Genomic DNA, 22,266 nt, shown 5'->3' on the forward strand with positions numbered 1-22,266 from the left:
TCTAATAAAAATACATTACAAAGTACAGTTACACTCATAATAACACCATCTAATATAAATACATTACACAGTACAGTTACACACATAATAACACTGTCTAATAAAAATACATTACAAAGCACAGCTACACTTATAATAACAGCATCTAATAAATATACATTACACAGTACAGTTACACACATAATAACACCATCTAATAAAAATACATTACACACTACAGTTACAATCATAATAACACCATCTAATAAATATACATTACACAGTACAGTTACACACATAATAACGCCATCTAATAAAAGTACATTACACATTATAGTTACACACATAATAACACCATCTAATAAAAATACATTAAGCAGTACAGTTACATTCATAATAACACCATCTAATAAACATACATTACACAGTACAGTTACACACATAATAACACCATCTAATTAAAATACATCATACAGTACAGTTACACTCATAATAACACTATCTAATAAAAATACATTATAAAGTACAGTTACACTCATAATAACACCATCTAATAAAAATACATTACACAGTACCATTACACTCATAATAACACCATCTAAAATAAATACATTACACAGTACAGTTACACATATAATTACACCTTTTAAAGGGACAGTCTACACCAGAATTGTTATTGTTTAAAACAATAGATAATCCCCTTATTACCCATTCCCCAGTTTTGCTTAACCAACACTGTTATATTAATATACTTTTTACCTCTGTGATTACCTTGTATCTAAGCCTCTGCAGACTGCCCCCCTATCTAAGTGCTTTTGACAGACATGCAGTTTAGCCAATCAATGCAGACTCCCAAATAACTCCACAGGAGTGAGCACAATGTTATATATATATGACACACATCAACTAGTACTGTCTAACTGTGAAAAACTTTCAAAATGCTCTGAGCTAAGAGGCGGTTTTCAACAGTTTAGAAATCAGTTTGAGCCTACCTAGGTTTAGCTTTTCAAAAATATCACAAAGAGAACAAAGCAAATTTAATGATAAAAGTCAATTGGAAAGCTGTTTAAAATTGCATGCCCTATCTGAATCATGAAAGTTTAATTTTGACTAGACTGTCCCTTTAATAAATACATTACGATACATAATATTAAAGTTTAAAAAGGGGTATCTACCACCCAAAACACCTAAAGATTACCTAGCTGAAGGGACCCCATAACATCTGGGGTCCACAGAGACTTTTTGACTAAAATTTGAGGAGGTGAGATGGAAAGAAGCACCTGTGGCACAATCAGCCTTGCAGCTGACACTTGCGGCCTATACCGGGCCTAATCAAGCAGCAAAGCCACACGGCCCAACAGTTCTTCTGCCCAGATCGGATGTGAGGAGACACCATCCCGGATCAGCCGCATCTACCCACCGTCTGGGCCTGCAGGGTTACCTTACCGTGTGGAGTCACACAGCCATTTGATGTAATCCACCTCCAAAGTCTACACAGCGCTTACTGGAGGGCCGCAGCTAATCCTGGTGGCCGCATCCAGCTTCACTTAGAGCGGTGAGGATACCGCAGTGGGTGGCAGCCTTGGGGCGGGAGGCCACGCTCTCTTCCGCAGTCTGCAGCGAAGGAAACAGATACGGAATGCCGCCATCTTAGGAGATAAGTAAGGGCGCAACAGTTTGCTCCACACACATAGAACGCCTCACCAAGAAGCAATAGCACACGTTGGTGGTCACCGCTGTATTAAAATCACCTGGCCCACACAGAAAACCATACAACCCGCCCAAAGCACCTAGTTTAGGGGCCTTGATTCAAATTCCAGGGGAACATGATTCAGTACTACCAACACCTGAGTTTACGCACCCTGCAGCGGAGAGGCACGCTGAGACCACTGACCATTCTGCGAAAACAGCATATCCCATATAGATGGGGCTTCCCCTTTGCTCTAACCATCATAAAAGACTCCACAAAAATCAACATCAAGGAACAGGAGGATATACCGGAGGTGTGCAGGGTGTTGGGCTTGGAGACCCCGGTCCTTCCGGAGCAAAATGCTCCATTGCTACAGAAGAGTACCACCACAACCTCTACAGCCCAAATGTCCTGGCAGAAGGTCAACCACAAGAGGCAGAAAACAAAAGAGACCAGAGAAATGGTATTGTGATTTTCTTCACTGAGACACAGATTCAAGTGCTGTAGGACACAACACTGTGTCCTATAGATATGAGACACAGGTGTTTTTGGACAAAAAAAGGCTGAGGAATTGACCCCTCTTAAATTTTTTATCTAAATATATTCAGAGACATGGGTCAGACAGGCTTCCTCACTACTACTGACTGCCTTAGACATTGTTGGGGTGGGACTGCTCCACAGTCTCTGCCGCAACAAAGACACTGAAATGTGGCAGATATCTGTCCCCCACTGCATGGCAAACTTTCAACCTCTGAATTACTTTATATTATAAACAAGTTGTCCCATTGTTGGGGACCAGTTAAATGTTGATTTTTTAATAATTTGTTAAGTATCCCTATTCTTCTCTCCCCCTCTCAGTGACTCCTCCGGGATGCAAGTCCTCACAGTAGACTTGTGCATGATCGAAAAATTTGGTTCAGTTTGGATCAATTCGGATTTTTTCGAATTTCGGTTCGGATCGATTTGAATTCGGAAAAATTTGAATGAATTCGTTTTGGATTTGTTTCGGATTCATTCGGATTCGAATAAATTTGGCTGAATTCGGTTTGATTTGGTTCGGAAATTCGGAATTTCGGTATGTGTTAGGTGGGATATGCTGTGTATTAGACTAGTAATAATTCGGATTTATTCGGTAGATTCGGCACTATTTCAATTCGGAAATTCGACTCAATCCGAATCTCCGAATTTACCGAATTCGGACGAATTTCCGAATCGATCCAAAACGAATCACACATATCTACCTCACAGTGAAAGGCAACCTATTGGGCCAGGGGACCTGGGGTAAGATAGTCTACCTACTGACCTCCACACACAATCTTGATTCACAGTACATAATAGAAAAAAATAGTGCAACTACCCATGAATACTAAGATTAAATTGATATCCCATAATCTAAGGGGGCTAAATACTGATATTAAACGCAGGATGGCGATGAATCAGTATAGGGCATTGAACGACAATTTGGTGTTTCTACAGGAAACTCACCTTCTCAGGGAAAATATACCAAAATACTGGGCTAAACATTTCACTACACACTTTTATTTGACGGCACCCACTAGGACCCGCGGGGTCTCTATCCTAATCCATTCTTTTGTGAGTTTTTTTCATGACAGCAAAATGGCAGATCCAGAAGGGAGATACCTGATAGTGAGAGGGTGCATTCTAGAAACTGAAGTAACCCTATGTAACATTTATGCCCCCAATGACAACCAACATACATTCTTTGCACACATTGCCCATCTCCTTATCTCCTGGTCACAAACCAAAATTATATTAGCAGGGGACTTTAACATAACTATGACTCCACTCCAACCATCAAATGACAAGCCACTGACTCACAAAAACCGTCACAACCGCATAGTCAAAACAATACAGGACTCACTTGCCCACATTCCCTGATAGACACATGGAACACACTATATGGTACAACCACAGATACCACATTCTATTCTGCTGCACATAACACCTACATCAGATTAGACTACATATATATTAGCCAGATACTTCAACCTATGCTACACAGTTCAAGCATACACGCATGCATGTGGTCAGACCATTCCGTAATCTCAGTCGATTTAGAGGGATTAAGAGATACAAATAGAAGCAAGACCTGAACATATGACAATACACTATTAAAAAACACTCAGACTCACAATGACATACTACGCTCCATGACAGAATATTGGATGATTAACACTGACTCTACAACAAATCCAATATTCTTATGGGCTGCTCATAAAGCAGTACTTAGAGGACTGTTGATCCAAGTAAAAGCCAAAATTAACAGGAAGAACAGAGCCCACATTGACCAACTCCACAAAGAAATTGAAACATTGGAGTGACAACACAGACTGACCAAAAAAACAGCGACATTGAGCATTCTACAAGACAAAAAATATACCCTAACAACGATACTTAACTCACAAGCGGCGAGAGCGGCACACCGGCTCATATCACAATACTTTGTCTATGCGAATAAGCCAGACAAATTTATGGCACATAAGATCAGGGAAAGATGCAGGGCGTCAGCAATACCCCTAATAGAAACAGAACTGGGAATCTTGACTTTCCACCCCCAGGAAGTAGTTGACACCTTTGCAAACTTTTATGGTAAACTATACGATGGGAAAAAAGTGACTCACAATGCAAGGACAGTGAACCAGAATGCAAAATTCTTTGGAGACTGCTCGGTGGCTTCGCTGACGACGGAACAAAGAAATGCCCTTAATGCCCCGATATCCTCTATGGAGATCCGGGGGGCTATTAAAAATTTGAAACAGGGTAAAGCGGCAGGCCCTGACGGCTTCCCAGGGGAATATTATAAACTCTTCAAAAACACACTAGTCCCCCATTTGTCCAAGTTTTGTAACTTTATTCTAGATGGCAACCCTATCCCCCCATAGCTATTATATGCAAAGATAGTGGTAATCCCCAAACCTGATAAAGACCATAGGAAATGTCGAAATTATCGCCCAATTTCATTAATAAATCAAGACCTTAAGATCTTTATCAAAATCCTAGCTAATCGTCTAAAGCCAATTATGCCAAATTTAATCCACCCTGACCAGGTGGGGTTCATACAGAATAAGGAGGCCCCGGATAACATAAGGAGAGTGATTAATCTGGTCCCCTACTTGGAGGGCTCGTGAACGCCTTCTCTGCTCCTCTCGGATGCAGAGAAGGCGTTTGATAGAATAGACTGGAGGTACATGTTGTCAGTCCTAAAGGAGATGGGCTTTGATGGATCTTTTATAACAGCTTTACAAGCAATTTACTCAATGCCCCATGCTCAGGTGACATTGGGAGGTTATAAATCTAGTATCTTTCCCATACTTAATGATACAAGACAGGGGTGCCCCCTATCACTGTTGCTATTTGCCCTCTGCATTGAACCCCTAGCAGCCAAAATTCGAGCACATCCAAAAAAAACAGGAGTCCAGATAGCCAACTCAGAATACAAATTAGCTCTATTCGCGGACGACATCCTGTTAACCATCACCAAACCACTTATATCACTCCCCAACCTATATACGTTGCTGCACGACTTTTCGGATATATTTGGATACAAGATAAATATGGAAAAAAAAGCGAAATCCTCCCTGTGGCTATCCCTCCCCAAACCCAAAAAATTATCGAACTAAACTTTGAGGTTAGATGGGTCAAACATACAATTAGATATCTGGGCATTAACTTCCCGGTACAGATTCAGCTCTTATACAAACATAACTACACCCCATTCCTTAATCATTTTTGAAAATATCTCCTGAAGTGGAAAAAATATAGCTTTTCCTGGATGGGGAGGTTGGCTTTAGTGAAAATGAACTTTCTCCCACGCATTCTATACCTTTTTAGGGCCCTTCCCATTAAGATTGTCAAGCCAGATCTTGAAAGAATACAAGCTGAAATATTAGCGTTTGTTAGAGGACCGAAATCTCTGAGAATTGCAAAACAGATAGTTTGCAGGAGTAGGGCTCTGGGGGGAGTGGAAGCCCCAGATCTGTTGGAATATTACAGAGCCGCGAGATTCTCCCAGGATTCCATTCTCCTGAGGAGATCAAAGGAAGCCACCTGGGTGCTCCTGGAAATGGAATTAGGGGGATGGGAGGAGAGACTCAATTCTATGGGATGTACACTCTCCACACTCAGACAAAATGCATACTAAGACCCACACATCAGATCTGACCATAAAGACTTGGACGAAGGCACTTAAGAGGGAAGACATGATTCATAAATATTCCTTACTGACTCCAATTAGATGCCTCCTTTCAGGCGACTCCCGCATATTGGTTAAAAAATGGGAAAACAAAGGGCTTTACAGGGTGGCAGACATAGTGAATGGGAGACAATTGCTCACCTTCACCCAGGTGCAGACAAAAATCACGCCTATCAAACTTCGCTGGTATCTCTACCTTCAGTTAAGTTCCTCCTTACATTCTTTCCTGAAAAAGGCCCCGGGTGGGGGATCAACGGTTTTGGAGGACTGCGGAAACAGTCCCACTAGGGCCAAACACTCTATATCTAGGATATATTTAGCATTACAATCCCCCCAAATAGAACCAAGTCCATAGTAATGGTAGCATGGGAGAAAGAGCTGAATATGCTTAAAGGGGTACAAGAATGGGAGGAGTTGATCCAGGTAACTGATAGGGGACTAGTCAGTATGGATCTAAAAGAAAACATTATGAAGACCATATTCAGATAGTACCTGACTCCAATAAGAACTGCTCACATGCACCCAAATGGCAGCAACTTATGCTACAGAGGATGCGAAGAACTAGGGTCCTATAAACATATGTGGTAGGACTGCAGGATGATACAGGGTATATGGAGGATGCTCTCTACTCTCATTAGTCAGTTGCTAGATGAAGAGGTTACTCTCACTATACAGCAGGTGCTGCTACACGAACACATAGACAAATTCCACAGATACCTAAACACCTTTATTCAAATCCTATGCACAGTAATGAGGATTTGCATCGCAAAATACTGGAAGGTGGGATCCCCCCCATGGTCAGAGATATATAACAAAATACACTACACCTATACTATGTATGAATCTGCAGCCGACATTCTAAATGACAGGGCCTCATTTCACAAGATTTGGTACTACTGGATAGGAAAATCAACACCTCTCAGAGGAGTACACAATTTACACCGCAATTGATGATACACCGTGGTCCCTAGTAAGGAGACCATGAGATACTTTTGCGTTACGGGGAGTCGCTGAGTATAGGGACATTACTTTCTCTCCCCCCCCCCCCCCCATTCTTCCCAAAAATGTGTACAGATGCCATGTGCTTAAAGGAAGCTTATTTAATTGTTTATGTGTATATTCCTATGTTTAAGAATTTATTAGTTTATTCACTAATTAACGGTTTTGTAACACCTTTAAAAACAACAAAGGATTTTAGGGGACACAAAGAACATGGATTTTAATCCACTACACCAGACCCTCCATATACAAGGCTGAGTCCCATGAGGACATGGAGAGAGAAGAGGACAATGGGAGGGTTTGCAGACCAATATCTAAGCATGTAGGCTGTGTTGTCTTTCACAACTAATGTTTGTACTCTACTAGAGTAGGTTGAAGTTCATTCTGTAATGTATGTGAACCAGAAAATGTTAATAAAAATAATTTAAACATAATAAATACATTACACAGTACAGTTACACACATAATAATACTGTCTAATAAAAATACATTACACAGTATAGTTACACACATAATAACACTGTCTAATAAATATACATTACACAGTACAGTTACATTCATAATAACACCATCTAATAAATATACATTACACAGTACAGTTAAACTCATAATAAAACCATCTAATATAAATACATTACATAGTACAGTTACACACATAATAACCATCTAATAAAAATACATTACACAGTACAGTTACACACATAATAATGCCATCTAATAAAAATACATTACACAGTACAGTTACACACATAATAATGCCATCTAATAAAAATACATTACACAGTACAGTTGCACACATAATAACACCATCAATAAAAATACATTACACAGTACAGTTACACTCATAATAAGACTATCTAATAAAAATACATTACACAGTACAGTTACACTCATAATAACACCATCTAATAAAAATACATTACACAGTACAGTTATACTCATAATAACACCATCTAATAAAAATGCATTACACAGTACAGTTAAACTCATAATAACACCATCTAATAAAAATACATTACACATTACAGTTACACTCATAATAACACCATCTAATAAAAATACATTACACAGTACAGTTACACACATAGGGGGATATTTATCAAAGGTCTGGCGGACCTGATCCGACACTGCGGATCAGGTCCACCAGACCTCGCTGAATGCGGAGAGCAATACGCTCTCCGTATTCAGCATTGCAACGCCGCCCCCTGCACATTCGCGGCCAATCGGAGGTGTCAATCAACCCGATCGTACTTGATCGGGTTGATTTTCAGCGATGTGTGTCAGCCAGCTCAGAGCAGGCAGACAGGGTTATGGAGCAGGGGTCTTTAGGCCGCTGCTTCATTACTGCTGTTTCTGTCACCCAATCAGAATGTAAGAATTCTATCAGCCAATTGGAATGTAAGGGACGCCATCTTGGATGACGTACCTTAAAGGGAAACTTCCTTCTTCAGCGACCATCGGAAGAAGAGGATGCTCCTTGCCGGATGTTTTGAAGATGGAGCAGCTCCGCGCCGGATGGATGAAGATAGAAGATGCCGTCTGTATGAAGACTTCTGCCCACTTGGATGAAAACTTCGGCCCGCTTGGATGAAGACTTCTGCCGGCTTCGATGAGAACTTCTGCTGCTTGGATGAGGATGGATGTCCGGTCTTCGAAAACTGTAAGTGGATTGTCGGGGGTTAGTATTAGGTTTATTTAAGGGTTTATTGGGTAGGGTCTGGGCAATAAAAGAGCTAAATGCCCTTTTAAGGGCAATGCCCATACAAATGCCCTTTTCAGGGCAATGGGGAGCTCAGATTTTTTAGATAGGGTTTTTATTTGGGGGGGGGTGGTTGGTTGGCTGGTGGGTTTAACTGTTGGGGGGTGTTTGTATATTTTTTTACAGGTAAAAGAGCTGATTTCTTTGGGGCAATGGTAGTTTAGTGTAGGCTAGTTTTTTTGGGGGGTCTTTTTTATTTTGATAGGGCTATTAGATGTAATTGGTTTAAATATTGTGTAATTTGTTTATCATTTTCTGTAATTTAGTGTTTGTTTGTTTTTGTGATTTGACTAATTTAATTTAATTTATTTAATTGTTTTTAATTGAGTTAATTTATTTAATTGTAGTGTAGTGTTAGGTGTTATTGTAACTTAGGTTAGGTTTTATTTTACAGGTAAATTTGTATTTATTTTAGCTAGGTAGTTATTAAATAGTTAATAATTATTTAATAACTATTCTACCTAGTTAAAATAAATACAAACTTTTTTGGGGGGACTTTTTTATTTTGATAGGACTATTAGATTAGGTGTAATTGTTTTTTATTTTTGATACTCTTGTTTTTTATTTTTTGTAACAGTGTTTTTTATTTTTTTTTAACTTAGTTTTAATTTTTTTGTAATTTAGTAATTTTTAATAGTAGATTGAAATAATTTGAGTAGGGTTAGGTTTTTAAATATGTAATATAGTTAATTTAATTTTTAGTTTAATGCAATTTTAGTATAATAGTTAGGGTAGGTTAATTAATAGTTTAATATAGTTTATTTTAATTCTAAAGGTAAGTTTTAATTTATTATAAGATAGGGATGAGGTAATTTTTAATGTAAAGTTAGCAGGTTGTTAGGTTTAGGGGTTATTAGCTTAATTTAGTTTATGGGGATGTGGGGGGCTGGCGGTCTAGGGGTTAATAGGTTTAGTTAGTGGTAGTGATGTGGGAGGCCAGGGATTTAGGGGTTAATAATTTTATTACAGTTGTGGCGGGGTCCGGGAGCGGCGGGATAGGGGTTAATAGATTTATTTAGCTGCGGTGGGCTCCGGGAGCGGCAGGATAGAGGTTAATAGATTTATTTAGTTGCGCTGGGCTTCAGGAGCGGCGGCATAGGAGTTAATACATTTATTTAGTTGCGGTGGGCTCTGGGAGCGGCGGGATAGAGGTTAATAGATGTATTTAGTTGTGCTGGGCTTCAGGAGCGGCGGGATAGGAGTTAATACATTTATTTAGCTGCGGTGGGCTCCGGGAGCGGCGGGATAGGGGTTTATACATTTTATTTACCTTGCGTCAATGTCAGGGTGGCAGATTAGGGGTTTTAGGACTCATGGCTTATGTTAGGGTGTTAGGTGTAAACTTTACTGGTTTTCTACCATAGAAATCAATGGGATATCTGGCAGCATCGAACTTAAGCTTTCGCTGCTTTCAGACTCCCATTGATTCCTATGGAATCCGCGGCCTCCAGGGCGGCGGATTGAAAACCAGGTTCGCTGGGCCGGAATAGCCGCGAGTGTACCTGTTAGAAATTTGATAACTTGCAAAAGTTGTCAGATAGTGCCGAATTTGTATTCGGAACATCTGTAATGATGTAAGCATCGATCTGTGTTGGATTGAGACTGGCGGATCGTATGTTACGTCACAAATTTCAACTTTTGCCGGTCTGTAGGCTTTGATAACTAGGTCGAATCAGGCTCGACACGATTACGCTGTGGAATTCCTGCGTATTTGCGGTTGATGGCTTGATAACTAGGCCTCATAGACCTAGATTACAAGTCCTGCGGTATGGCTTTTCTGCGTGGGATATGGTCTTTGAATGCGGAATGGTTATTGATTTGATATTACAAGTTGCGCACTCTGTCTTTTCCGCACGCAATATGGCCTTTACCGCAACAATTCATTCCGCACTCAAAGACATGTAGGTATGTGTTTTGTGAAACAACATAGTTTCACAAAACACATCAAAAATACTTTACAAAGTACACCTACACCCATAAACTACATTATTAACCCCTAAACCTCTACCCTCCACATCACAACCACTGAATAAAACTATTAACCCCTAAACTGCCAACCCCCACATTGCAAAGTATTAAACTAATAACTGAATTGGAAACAGAGATCATGGTGAAAGGTAAGTGGAGCGGCTCCTAAGTTTAGCAGTGTGATTGTGGGATGTGAGGAGGAACGCCATTTTTTTATCACCTACAAACAGAGAATATGGACATTTGTTCTAGTATCGGTCACATCAGCTGTCCCATGATAAATACTTACTAAGAAGCTGCTACTTGATAGTCACCGGAGTGTGTTTTTTTACACTTAAATGCTCGGACTGTGATCTATTTGACTGTTAATATTGCCGGCTATGGGACATGCTAGCATGTGGGGTTAATTTTATGTGCACATCTGCATTCTGACCTGTCTGGGAAGGTACTGCTGTACCTTGGTTCTTTTGTAAAGGGAAAGGTGGATTTTTAGGTTGTTTGTTCTCAATAAAGCAATATTTTTTTATATACAGTGCTGCCGTGTCCTACTTTAGTAAGTGTGTCATATTTGTATAACACTTACTCTTTCTGTTTTCTAAGTGTATATATATTAATAACTAAACCCCCTAACCTAACACCTCCTAAATTAACCACAATTAATATACACCTAAATTACTTGTAAAACAAAATTAAAATATAAGCTTAAACTAAAATAAAACCTAACATTACTTGTAAAAAAAAAAAATTACATAAAATAAAAAACCCTACCATTACAAAAAAAACAAAACAACGAAATTATCCAAAAAATAAAATAAAAATATTCCTATTCTAATACCCCCCATAAAACAAAACACCCCAAAATAAAAAAAACTAATCTACAAATAAACTGCCAATAGCCCTTAAAAGGGCCTTTTGTAGGGCATTGCCCTAAAGCTAACAGTTCTTTTACTTAAAAAAATAAAATTAACCCTAACATTACAAACCCCCACTCCCCAACACCCCAAAATAATAACAAATCTTTACTAAAAATTCCCTATTCTACCCATGGCCCCGAAAAGGGCATTTGGATGGGCATTGCCCTTAAAAGGGCATATAGCTCTTTTTGTTCCCATAAAAAAATCCTCATTTTTAAAAAACATCCCCCATAAAAACAAAAAACCTAATACTAACCCCAAAATAGGTACTCAACAATGATGAAGGGCAGCTCTCTATCTTCATCCTGGCGGGGCTCCATTTTCATCCATTGCTGGACCATCTTCTTCAATCTTCATCCAGGCTGTGGTGGCGGCGATGAAGGTGGGGAGGTCATCGGCGATGCCAGTCCTCCTCTTCAGTCAGGTGATACAGAGGTCTTCCTCATGCGATCTCCAGCTGCACTCTGAAGTTTTAATGCAAGATACCTATTTTATATAGGGGTACCCTGGCATTGCTATTGGCTGATTTGATTCTTCAAATTCAAATCAGCCAATAGGATGAAAGCAACTTTTATCCTATTGGCTGATTTGAATTTGTTCAGCCAATAGGAATGCAAGGGTACCCCTATATAAAAGGGTTTTTTTGTTGTTGTAAGGGTAGTTTTTTTAATTTTTTTGTAATGTTAGTATTTTTTATTTTTGTAATGTTAGGGTTTTCTTGTAATGTAGGTTTTTTCCTTTTATGTATTTTTTTTAAAGTAATGTTAGGTTTTTTTTTAGTTTAAGCTTAGGTTTTTATTTTGTTTTACTGTTAAGTTTTTTTTTAAGGTAGTTAGTTTATTTTTACTTTAATTTATGTTTATTTTAATTAGGGTTAGGTTAGGGGGTGTTAGGTTAGGGGGTTTAGGTATTACTTTAATACTTTGCAATGTGGGGGGATGGCGGTTTAGGGTACATAGCTTCATTTAGTGGTTGTGATGTGGGGGGTGGCGGTTTAGGGGTTAATAGATTTATTTAGTGGTTGCAATATGGGGGATGGTGGTTTAGGGGTTAATAGGTTTATTTAGTGGTTGCAATATGGGGGATGGTGGTTTAGGGGTTAATAGGTTTATTTAGTGGTTGCAATATGGGGGATGGTGGTTTAGGGGTTAATAGGTTTATTTAGTGGTTGCAATATGGGGGATGGTGGTTTAGGGGTTAATAGGTTTATTTAGTGGTTGCAATATGGGGGATGGTGGTTTAGGGGTTAATAGGTTTATTTAGTGGTTGTGATGCAGGGCATGGCGGTTTGGGGATACTAGACTAGGTGCTTGTCTTAGGGTATTTTTGGGACACTTTTTTTCTCCATAGACTTCAATGGGGAATGTGAAAATGCGATGGCGATTTCGCAATCGCAGGTGTTAAGTTTTTTTTAAACATTTTTTCTCCATTGATCCCTATTTGGTTTGTGCGCGGTATGTGGGTTAACGTATAACGCACACAAAAAGTACTTTATTTTGAAACTTGTAATGTAACACGCGCAGTGTTTTCACAACAGATTGATTGTGCAACTTGTTATCTAGGTCATAATCTGAAAATGTAAAAGTCTGTCTAAACTTTTCTCATGGTGTTGTGTGAAGAAACACCAAAAAAAAACCTTGAATAACAGATTTACTTAGAAATTGGTTCTAATTGGTTGTCTGCAAATACATTTCTTCAGTCTAGTTTATGAAACTCTTTGCTTTTGGTAGGGTTCATAGTAGCCACAGGTGGAACTAAGTTTAGTTTTACTATTTTGTTTTAATATCTTTATGTATTATATTGAATTTATCAGTATAGAGGTAAAATTAAGAAACTGGACTCATATTCAGATTCTAATTATGCAAATTTTGGGCACTTTTGTAGGCATAGCACCAACCAGTTTATGTTTTCTAATGTTTAAAGACTGCTGTTACGATGGAATACGGAAAATCTCGCTGCAAAAGAACCAAACAATCAGGTATGCGAATGCATGGCCATGTGTGCTAAAATATAAGTGACTCAGGTATACGAATGCAAATATCTTATGGTCTTGTGTGCTAGAATATAACCTAATTTAGGCAAGACTCTTATGGTCTTGTGTGCTAGATTGTAACCTGAGGTATACAAATGCAAATATGTTATGGTGTTGTAAGCTAGAATATAACCTGACTCAGGAATATAGATGCAAATATCTTATGGTCTTTTGTGCTAGAATATAACCTGACACAGGTATACAAATGCAAATATCTTATGGTCTTGTGTGCTAGAATTTAACCTGAGTCAGGTATATAGATGCAAATATCTTATTGTCTTGTGTGCTAGAATATAACCTGACTCCGGTATATGAATGCAAATATTTTATGGTGTTGTGAGCTAGAATATAACCTGAGTCAGGAATATGAATGCAAATATTTTATGGCCTTGTGTACTAGATTATAACCTGACTCAGGTATAGGAATGCAAATATTTTATGGTCTTGTGTGCTAGATTATAACCTGACTCAGTTATATGAATGCAAATATTTTATGGTCTTGTGTGCTAGATTATAACCTGACAGGTATATGAATGCAAATATCTTATGGTCTTGTGTGCTAGATTATAACCTGACTCAGGTATATGAATGCAAATATCTTATGGCCTTGTGTGCTAGATTATAACCTGACTCAGGTATATGAATGCAAATATCTTATGGCCTTGTGTGCTAGATTATAACCTGACTCAGGTATATGAATGCAAATATCTTATGGCCTTGTGTGCTAGAATATAACCTGACACAGGTATACAAATGCAAATATCGTATGGTCTTGTGTGCTAGATTATAACCTGACTCAGGTATATGAATGCAAATATTTTATGGTCTTGTGTGCTAGATTATAACCTGACAGGTATATGAATGCAAATATCTTATGGTCTTGTGTGCTAGATTATAACCTGACTCAGGTATATGAATGCAAATATCTTATGGCCTTGTGTGCTAGATTATAACCTGACTCAGGTATATGAATACAAATATCTTATGGCGTTGTGAGCTAGAATATAACCTGACTCAGGTATATGAATACAAATATCTTATGGTGTTGTGAGCTAGAATATAACCTGACTCAGGTATATGAATACAAATATCTTATGGTGTTGTGAGCTAGAATATAACCTGACTCAGGTATATGAATACAAATATCTTATGGTGTTGTGAGCTAGAATATAACCTGACTCAGGTATATGAATACAAATATCTTATGGTGTTGTGAGCTAGAATATAACCTGACTCAGGTATATGAATACAAATATCTTATGGTGTTGTGAGCTAGAATATAACCTGACCCAGTTATATGAATACAAATATCTTATGGTGTTGTGAGCTAGAATATAACCTGACCCAGTTATATGAATACAAATATCTTATGGTGTTGTGAGCTAGAATATAACCTGACTCAGGTATATGAATACAAATATCTTATGGCCTTGTGTGCTAGATTATAACCTGACATAAGTGCTAGAAATACATTGTAGTTAGAGTACAAATTGTATAGCGATATAAACTAATAACTATACACATACTATAATATATATTATAGTATCGGTATTTCACTTTGTTTAAGTGTGTTGTACGGTAGGTCAATAACTACTTACTAATTTAGCACTCATATTTTACAACATATAAGAAATGTTGGAATATAAGACCCATTTTTTTTTTAGAATATAAATGTAATATAAAAGCTACATTTAATTATGATTCACATTTTAGTAACAAAAAATTGGCAGAATTCAGTAATAGATCTCTGTGGTTTCCAGCTTCAGTATTTTATTATTGTTTGCAGGTTCAATAACGGTTAAAGGTTGTGAATCAGGTGCAATTAATAATAAAATAATACAAATAATGCATGCAATAAATGTGTAGCACAAACTCTCTATAACAGGGCTATGCACATTTTAGTGAGACTGACCCTACACATGTAGCATAAGAAAATGTCATCATGCTCTTGCATTGGTTTAGTACAGGAACTAATATTTATGCTTATGAGGTTAGCATTGAGGTAGAGATGCAGAAAATACATCTACAAACACATTTTTACTTTGCTTAACTTAACGCAAACCATAACTACTGGCTGAGAGGGAAATGAGAAATCACACAACAGTCTTGTGATCCCCCACTGGGTAATGATCAGTGATCCACTGGTACACTCAGATCTGTATTTTTAGCGCAACTGCTCTACACAAAAATAGACAAACTATTTGGGGCATATCAGGTTCACCAGAAACACAAGTTATGGAGCAAGTTATTAGACCGCTGCTCCATAACGCGTTTCTGGCGAGTCTGAAGACTCGCCAGAAACACGGGCCCTCAAGCTTCATTCAGAGCTTGATAAATGGGCCTCCATACATTTATATTTGTGTGTCCGCTAGTAATATTATGACATTTTAGGCTGAAGTTATTGCCTCAGGGTAGCATGTTATTTTGCTTTGGTCTTATCATTAGTAGACATTCTTCTGTTGAGTTTACAGAGCAATAAAGAAATGAAGGAATTCTGATAATAATCTAACAATATGCCTGTGCTTTCTCTACAGCTATAAATCATGTAAAGTGTCTCTCTAGCATCACGGCCGTGTTTGTTGTCCTGCTAAAGGTGGTGGAAGTGGGTGCGATTTGCCTGTTTGGTAAGAGGTGACATAAAGTGAACAGCTACTAACCTGCATGTGCTGTTGATCTTAACTGATGTGTCAGCAAATCTCACATTGCAGACATAGGAAACATAAATATGTCTACATTGTTTAATGTAAATGAGAATGGGTTACTTCATATTAGCTTTTGGGGAGTCTATAGTTAATACAATGGTTGCTAAAAATTCAATAAGACCCAGGAAAATGTAAAGATGTAAAAACCTATTTTTATTATTCTTTCATTTTCCCTGTACTAAATGCACCATATAAACAATTGCACAGTATATGCTAGAATGACACTTGTGTCACATATATTAATGTTAACAATCCCCTATCTGAACTATTTGCTTCCACTCTACAAAAGAAAGGAAGCAAATAATACAATGAGTGTGCTACATGTTACTACTGTAAGCTGAAATGTCGTGGGTGTCATTATATTATGTTCAGCTGTTAGGTAAGGTCAGGAACATGTATCATACAATTATGGATTAAGAGATACAAACAAGGAATAACAATTATGGATGAAGAGCTGAGTAAGGGTTAGTAGGTAATAGCTATGGTTAGGGTTAATAGGTGACAGCTATGGTTAGGGTTAGTAGGTTACAAGAAGAGTTATGTTTAGGTGGTTAGAATACAGGTTTAAGTCTCAAGTAAATGTTTTGAAGAAGGTTCATGTTAAACAGAATATTTTCCTAAAAGTTGTTTAAATCTAACCCCAAGCCAAAGTTTTCTCAGTCTGTGTTAATAGAAACACATTCCTGGGATTAGGGAAGTGGGAGGGTTGAAGAGGGTTCCCTATACTGCAAAAAAAATAATAATGATTATAATAAAAAAAAGTAAAAAAAAAGCCCTAGACTACATACTTGCAGACTGTCTGCCAGTAACTAAAATGGTGGGGGGACGGGTGGGTGGGGAAGTGAAAGAGAGCTGCTTGGGAGGGATCAGGGAGGTGGGAGGGATCAGGGAGGTGGGAGGGTAGTCACCGCATTACAATACTATAACCCTTACGGCATAGAATTTCAGAGCTGTGCTGCACAGCTGCAATTAGCAGCCTTCTACTTTCCAAAAATCAATTGCAAAGCTATGTATGTCGGCTATTTCTGAACAAAGGGGATTCCAGAAAGTTTTTACATCCATTTGTTATATGACTGCGCAAGCGGTATGCAAATAATTATAGTGAGAAACACATTTTTGAAAAAGTTAACAATATTTTTTTTGGTATATGATCACATTTGGCTGCAAATTGGTGGCATGAAATATAGCAAATTGGGTCTAGATCAAAACCTTGGGCTGTCTACTTAAAATAAATATAGAGTTTTGACAGTTAAATAAAGGCTCTATTTGTGTTTAAAGGGACACTGAACCCAATTTTTTTCTTTTATGATTCAGGCAGAGCAGCAATTTTAAGCAACTTTCTAATTTACTCCTATTATCAATTTTTCTTCATTCTCTTTCTATCTTTACTGGAAAAAGAAGGCATCTAAGCTAAGGAGCCAGAATATTTTTGGTTGAGAACCATGGACAGCACTTGTTTATTGATGCTGTCCAATTAGCAAGGACAACCCAGGTTGTTCACCAAAAATGAGCCGGCATCTAAACTTACATTCTTGCTTTTCAAATAAACATACCAAGAGAATGAGGAAAATTTGATAATAGGAGTAATTTAGAAATGTGCTTACAATTGCTGCTCTATGTGAATCACGAAAGAAAAAAAATTGGGATCAGTGTCCCTATAAATGGATTGATAGCAAAAATTCTAAAAATTCTCCAAATTCTTGGACATTTTCTCTGAAATTCCTTATAGTGAAGGGGTTAATAAAAAAAATCACAAATGAAGATAATGAGAAAATACATTCATGGGGGTATATTTATTAATCATAGACATCCTCGAACGCTGAACCGCTCGAAGCCCCGGACCAGCTTGTGACTCAGCCGGAAGTGAATGGGAGGAAAGAAGCAGTGGAGCACTGGGGGTGCACGCCGCTGATAGCAGCCGGTTCCGCTGCTGTAATACAGCACAAAAACAAGAGGTTGCGGCAGCAACAAGCAGAGTAAAAAAATGAAACTGTATTAAAAGAAAAATACTTTATTGATCCATTTAAAAGCCCTGCTACCCTTTTGTATTTTTGCCTACTGGCTTTTAAATGGATCAATAAAGTATTTTTCTTTTAATACAGTTTCATTTTTTTACTCTCCTTGTTGCTGCCGCAAACTCTTGTTTTTGTGCTATATTTATTAATGTGCGAGCGGACATGATACGATGTAGCGTATCATGTCCGCTGCATATCGATAAATGCTGACAGCATACGCTGTCTGCATTTATCATTACACAAGCAGTTCTTGTGAACTGCTGGTGCAATGCCGCCCCCTGCAGACTAGCAGGGGGTGTCAGTCAACCCAATCGTATTCGATTGGGTTAATTTCTGCCCACTGCCTCAGAGCAGGTTATGGAGCAGCGGTCTTTATACAGAGCTTGATAATTCGGCCCCATGGAATAAAAGATAGCGTCAAAAGGAACATCATTTACAGACCTCTCTGTCAACACCAGAGTTTTAGGGGGGTTTTCATTTAAATGAACAAAGGTATTGGAATTCCTGACTGTGTAATGGGACATAACCCACCTTGTAATTACCAAACCATTGTGTGCTATTACAATACATTAATACACCAACCAAGTGTGAAAACATTTAAATGCATTAATCTGTTTGTTGCAAATGTTATTTGTGGTTTTGCAGTGTTTTATTTTATCACCTCTACTGAGGCCAGTTAGGAACAGATATGTAGCAGGGTTAGACTTGTGGAGTCTGCAGTGTGCACTTACAATTATTATAACATAAAACTGATAATACTTAGAACCATATCTAAAATAAATATTTGTGTGTTTATGTTTACAGTTTGGAAACAGCCTTGTGTCTTCACTGGAAACGCAGAACTTAACAGGAGCAAGGAGGTTAATTCAAATACTACCCATCAGAAACTCCAAAATGTATTATGGGACATGTGTGCAAAAGGTAAGGAAAAGGCTCATACACTAAGCACAGTCATTGCTGCACATACGACTCCACAGTACTGTGGGAAGTTTACTCTAAAAACTTTAAAACCCCTCCTTACAGCAGTGCAAAATCTGAAGCCTTCCCGGGCCATTTATGCTCACTGTTAACTGAAGTGCCGGTGACCTTAACTAAGATGGCCACCAGCAGTGAAATAACAGCACCACGTGTGTGAGGCGGCAATCTTTGTGCATGTGTGAAGGAGCCGACTGTCACGCATGCTTAATACTCGTGGCAATCTTACCAAATTGTAGTAAAGGCTGACTGAAAGTTATAAAAGGCTGAATATATATATACAGTATATACGTTGATTGGAGTAGCCGTGTTAGTCCAGAGATTTAGATATCAAAATAACAAGAGTATTGCATTGAGCAATGATACTTTTTTATTGGACTAACTATACATCGGCAGTTGCGCACGCATCCTCAATGGAATGTTGGCAGCGCGAAGCTGCATCCAGGTGAATTCCGAAAATGGCAGGGTGGTGAAAGAATCCACCAAATCCACCAAATCCACCGGGATGCAGCGAAGGCAAACAGAGCATTGCAAAAGCAACACCTAATCGCCCACATTAAAGTATTTAAAAAAAAAAAAAACACCGCCCGCACGAAATATAACAAAAAAAAAGTATTAACTCCTAAACTGCAAAATGTCATAATTATATGGAAGGGGTCTGAACTAGTATTGAATCAATTTTTTTAAGAAATGAATAGAAATGATAAAAATATCAAATTCACCTATGAAATAAGCAAAACAAGTGTCAATTTCTTAGATTTGGTAATTTTTATAAAGGATGGTAAGATAAATACGAAAACATTCTTTAAAACTGTTGATGCTAACAATTATGTACATCAAACCAGCTGCCACCATCAAAAATGGAAAAAGAATATACCAAAAAGTCAAATACTTAGAATAAAGAAAAACTGTAGTAATGAGTTAGATTTTAAAGAACAAGACAAATGTATAGCTAGAGGCTACATTGAAGAAGAAATAAATAAAGTTACAGAACTTGTGAGTCTTACTAACAGAAAGGACTTACTCTGTAAAAAGGCACCAAAAATTAAAGCAGATGAAAATTTTTGTTCCATTTATTACAACGTACTGTCAAAATAAACATCTGATAGAAAATATCATAAAAAAACATTGGCATATATTAAAAAGTGATGAAAGACTAGGTGAATTGTTGCCTGAATTTCCAAATATAATGTATAAAAGAGCAAGAAATTTAAAATCATTTCTAGCTCCCACTGATTTAAAAAACAAGACTAAAAAAGGAATTCAAAAAGATCTTTTTGGAAAGAACATAAAAGTTTTTTTTCCCATGCATAACATGTAAAGCTTGCAAACATGCCAAAAAAAGCCAAAGAATTCAAATAAAATATTACGGGTAAAAGTTATAAAATATACAACACCATAAGATATACCTCCTGGAGTGTAAATGTGGCAAACAATATATTGGAGAATCAGAAAGACCTCTACGCGATAGGATTAGAGAACATTTATGGTCAATACAAAACTATGATAAAGAGAGAAACAAAGATCTCCCAATACCAAAACACTTTGCTGAATGTAATAATGCAAATATAAACTGTCTAACATACATGGGTATTGATAAAGTAAAAACCAATTGGAGAGGCACTAACACTCACAAAGACCTACTTAAATTAGAAACAAGATGGATATATGATTTAAAAACTCTATCCCCTAGAGGTCTAAACCAAGAAATGGAAATAGGATGTTGTGAGACTACCCTAGTAATTATTCTGAAAAATTCTGAAAAAATTCTTTATTTTTCTTATTTTTCTTATATGGTATAATGACATGTGTTTTCACACTAGACATTTATATGCACATAAAAAAACATTCTAGTATAATACATTCTAGTTTAAAAATACTCTAGGATAAAAATAAAGATAAAAATAAAAATAAAAACATAAATATTTAAAAAATAGTCCAAGAAAAATAGAGATCACAATAAAATATCATATTTTTGTTATTCCCTATTGCTGTTATTGCCCACTTATTATATAGGCTATGTTGACAGACTCATATAAGAATTAAAAAACTTCTGCACTCTTAAAAAGTTCTGTTTTAATAAAAAGATTTCTAGTTTAAAAAATTCTAGGCCTTAAAAATCTGAATTTTAGAATTGATTCCACTCCTCTCGGCTACTAGTTCTATTCATCTTTATAAATCGATTTTATCTATTTCATAGTTTCTATTTATTCAACGTTTTGATGTTTTACGCATTATATGCGCATATATGTATTTTTAAAATCAATGCAAACATATACATATATATTTTTAAAATTGATGCAAAATATATATGTATATATATTTTTTAAATTGGTGCAATATACATATATATATATTTTTTAAAATTGGTGTAATATGCTTATGCTAAAGTGCTGTATGTGTCTTAACAATATTACGAATGATGAAACACTACTATAGTTATTTTCCCAAATCCAAAAGGAAACATATTTGTTTGTTATATATGTTATCTATACTTTTTTTATATAATTTCTAATATTGTTTTCTCTTGTAAGGTGTATCCAGTCCACGGATCATCCATTACTTGTGGGATATTCTCATTCCCAACAGGAAGTTGCAAGAGGACACCCACAGCAGAGCTGTTATATAGCTCCTCCCCTCACTACCATATCCAGTCATTCTCTTGCAACTCTCAACAAGCATGGAGGTAGTAAGAGAGAGTGGTGAAATATAGTTAGTTTTATGTCTTCAATCAAAAGTTTGTTATTTTTAAATAGTACCGGAGTTGTGCTATTTTATCCCAGGCAGTAAATAGAAGAAGAATCTGCCTGAGGTTTCTATGATCTTAGCAGGTTGTAACTAAGATCCATTGCTGTTCTCACATATGTCTGAGGAGAGAGGTAACTTCAGCGGGACAATGGCGTGCAGGTTACTTTGCTATGAGGTATGTGCAGTTACAATTTTTTCTAGAAATGAAAATGCTAGAAAATGCTGCTGATACCGGATTAATGTAAGTTAAGCCTGAATACAGTGATTTAATA

General features: G+C 37.3%; 1 protein-coding gene across 1 annotated transcript in view; it reads left to right on the forward strand.

Moving 5' to 3' along the window:
* Positions 1-1,805: 1,805 nt before the first annotated feature.
* Positions 1,806-22,266, forward strand: part of LOC128640569 (killer cell lectin-like receptor subfamily E member 1) — a 102,141-nt gene continuing 81,680 nt past the window's right edge. The window contains exons 1-4 of the mRNA XM_053693040.1: positions 1,806-2,132; positions 4,249-4,450; positions 16,089-16,178; positions 19,076-19,192. Coding sequence (XP_053549015.1) covers positions 1,806-2,132; positions 4,249-4,450; positions 16,089-16,178; positions 19,076-19,192 — 736 coding nt within the window. The remainder of the gene's footprint in view (positions 2,133-4,248; positions 4,451-16,088; positions 16,179-19,075; positions 19,193-22,266) is intronic.

Source organism: Bombina bombina, chromosome 9, assembly GCF_027579735.1.
Source record: "Bombina bombina isolate aBomBom1 chromosome 9, aBomBom1.pri, whole genome shotgun sequence".
Lineage (NCBI taxonomy): Eukaryota > Metazoa > Chordata > Amphibia > Anura > Bombinatoridae > Bombina > Bombina bombina.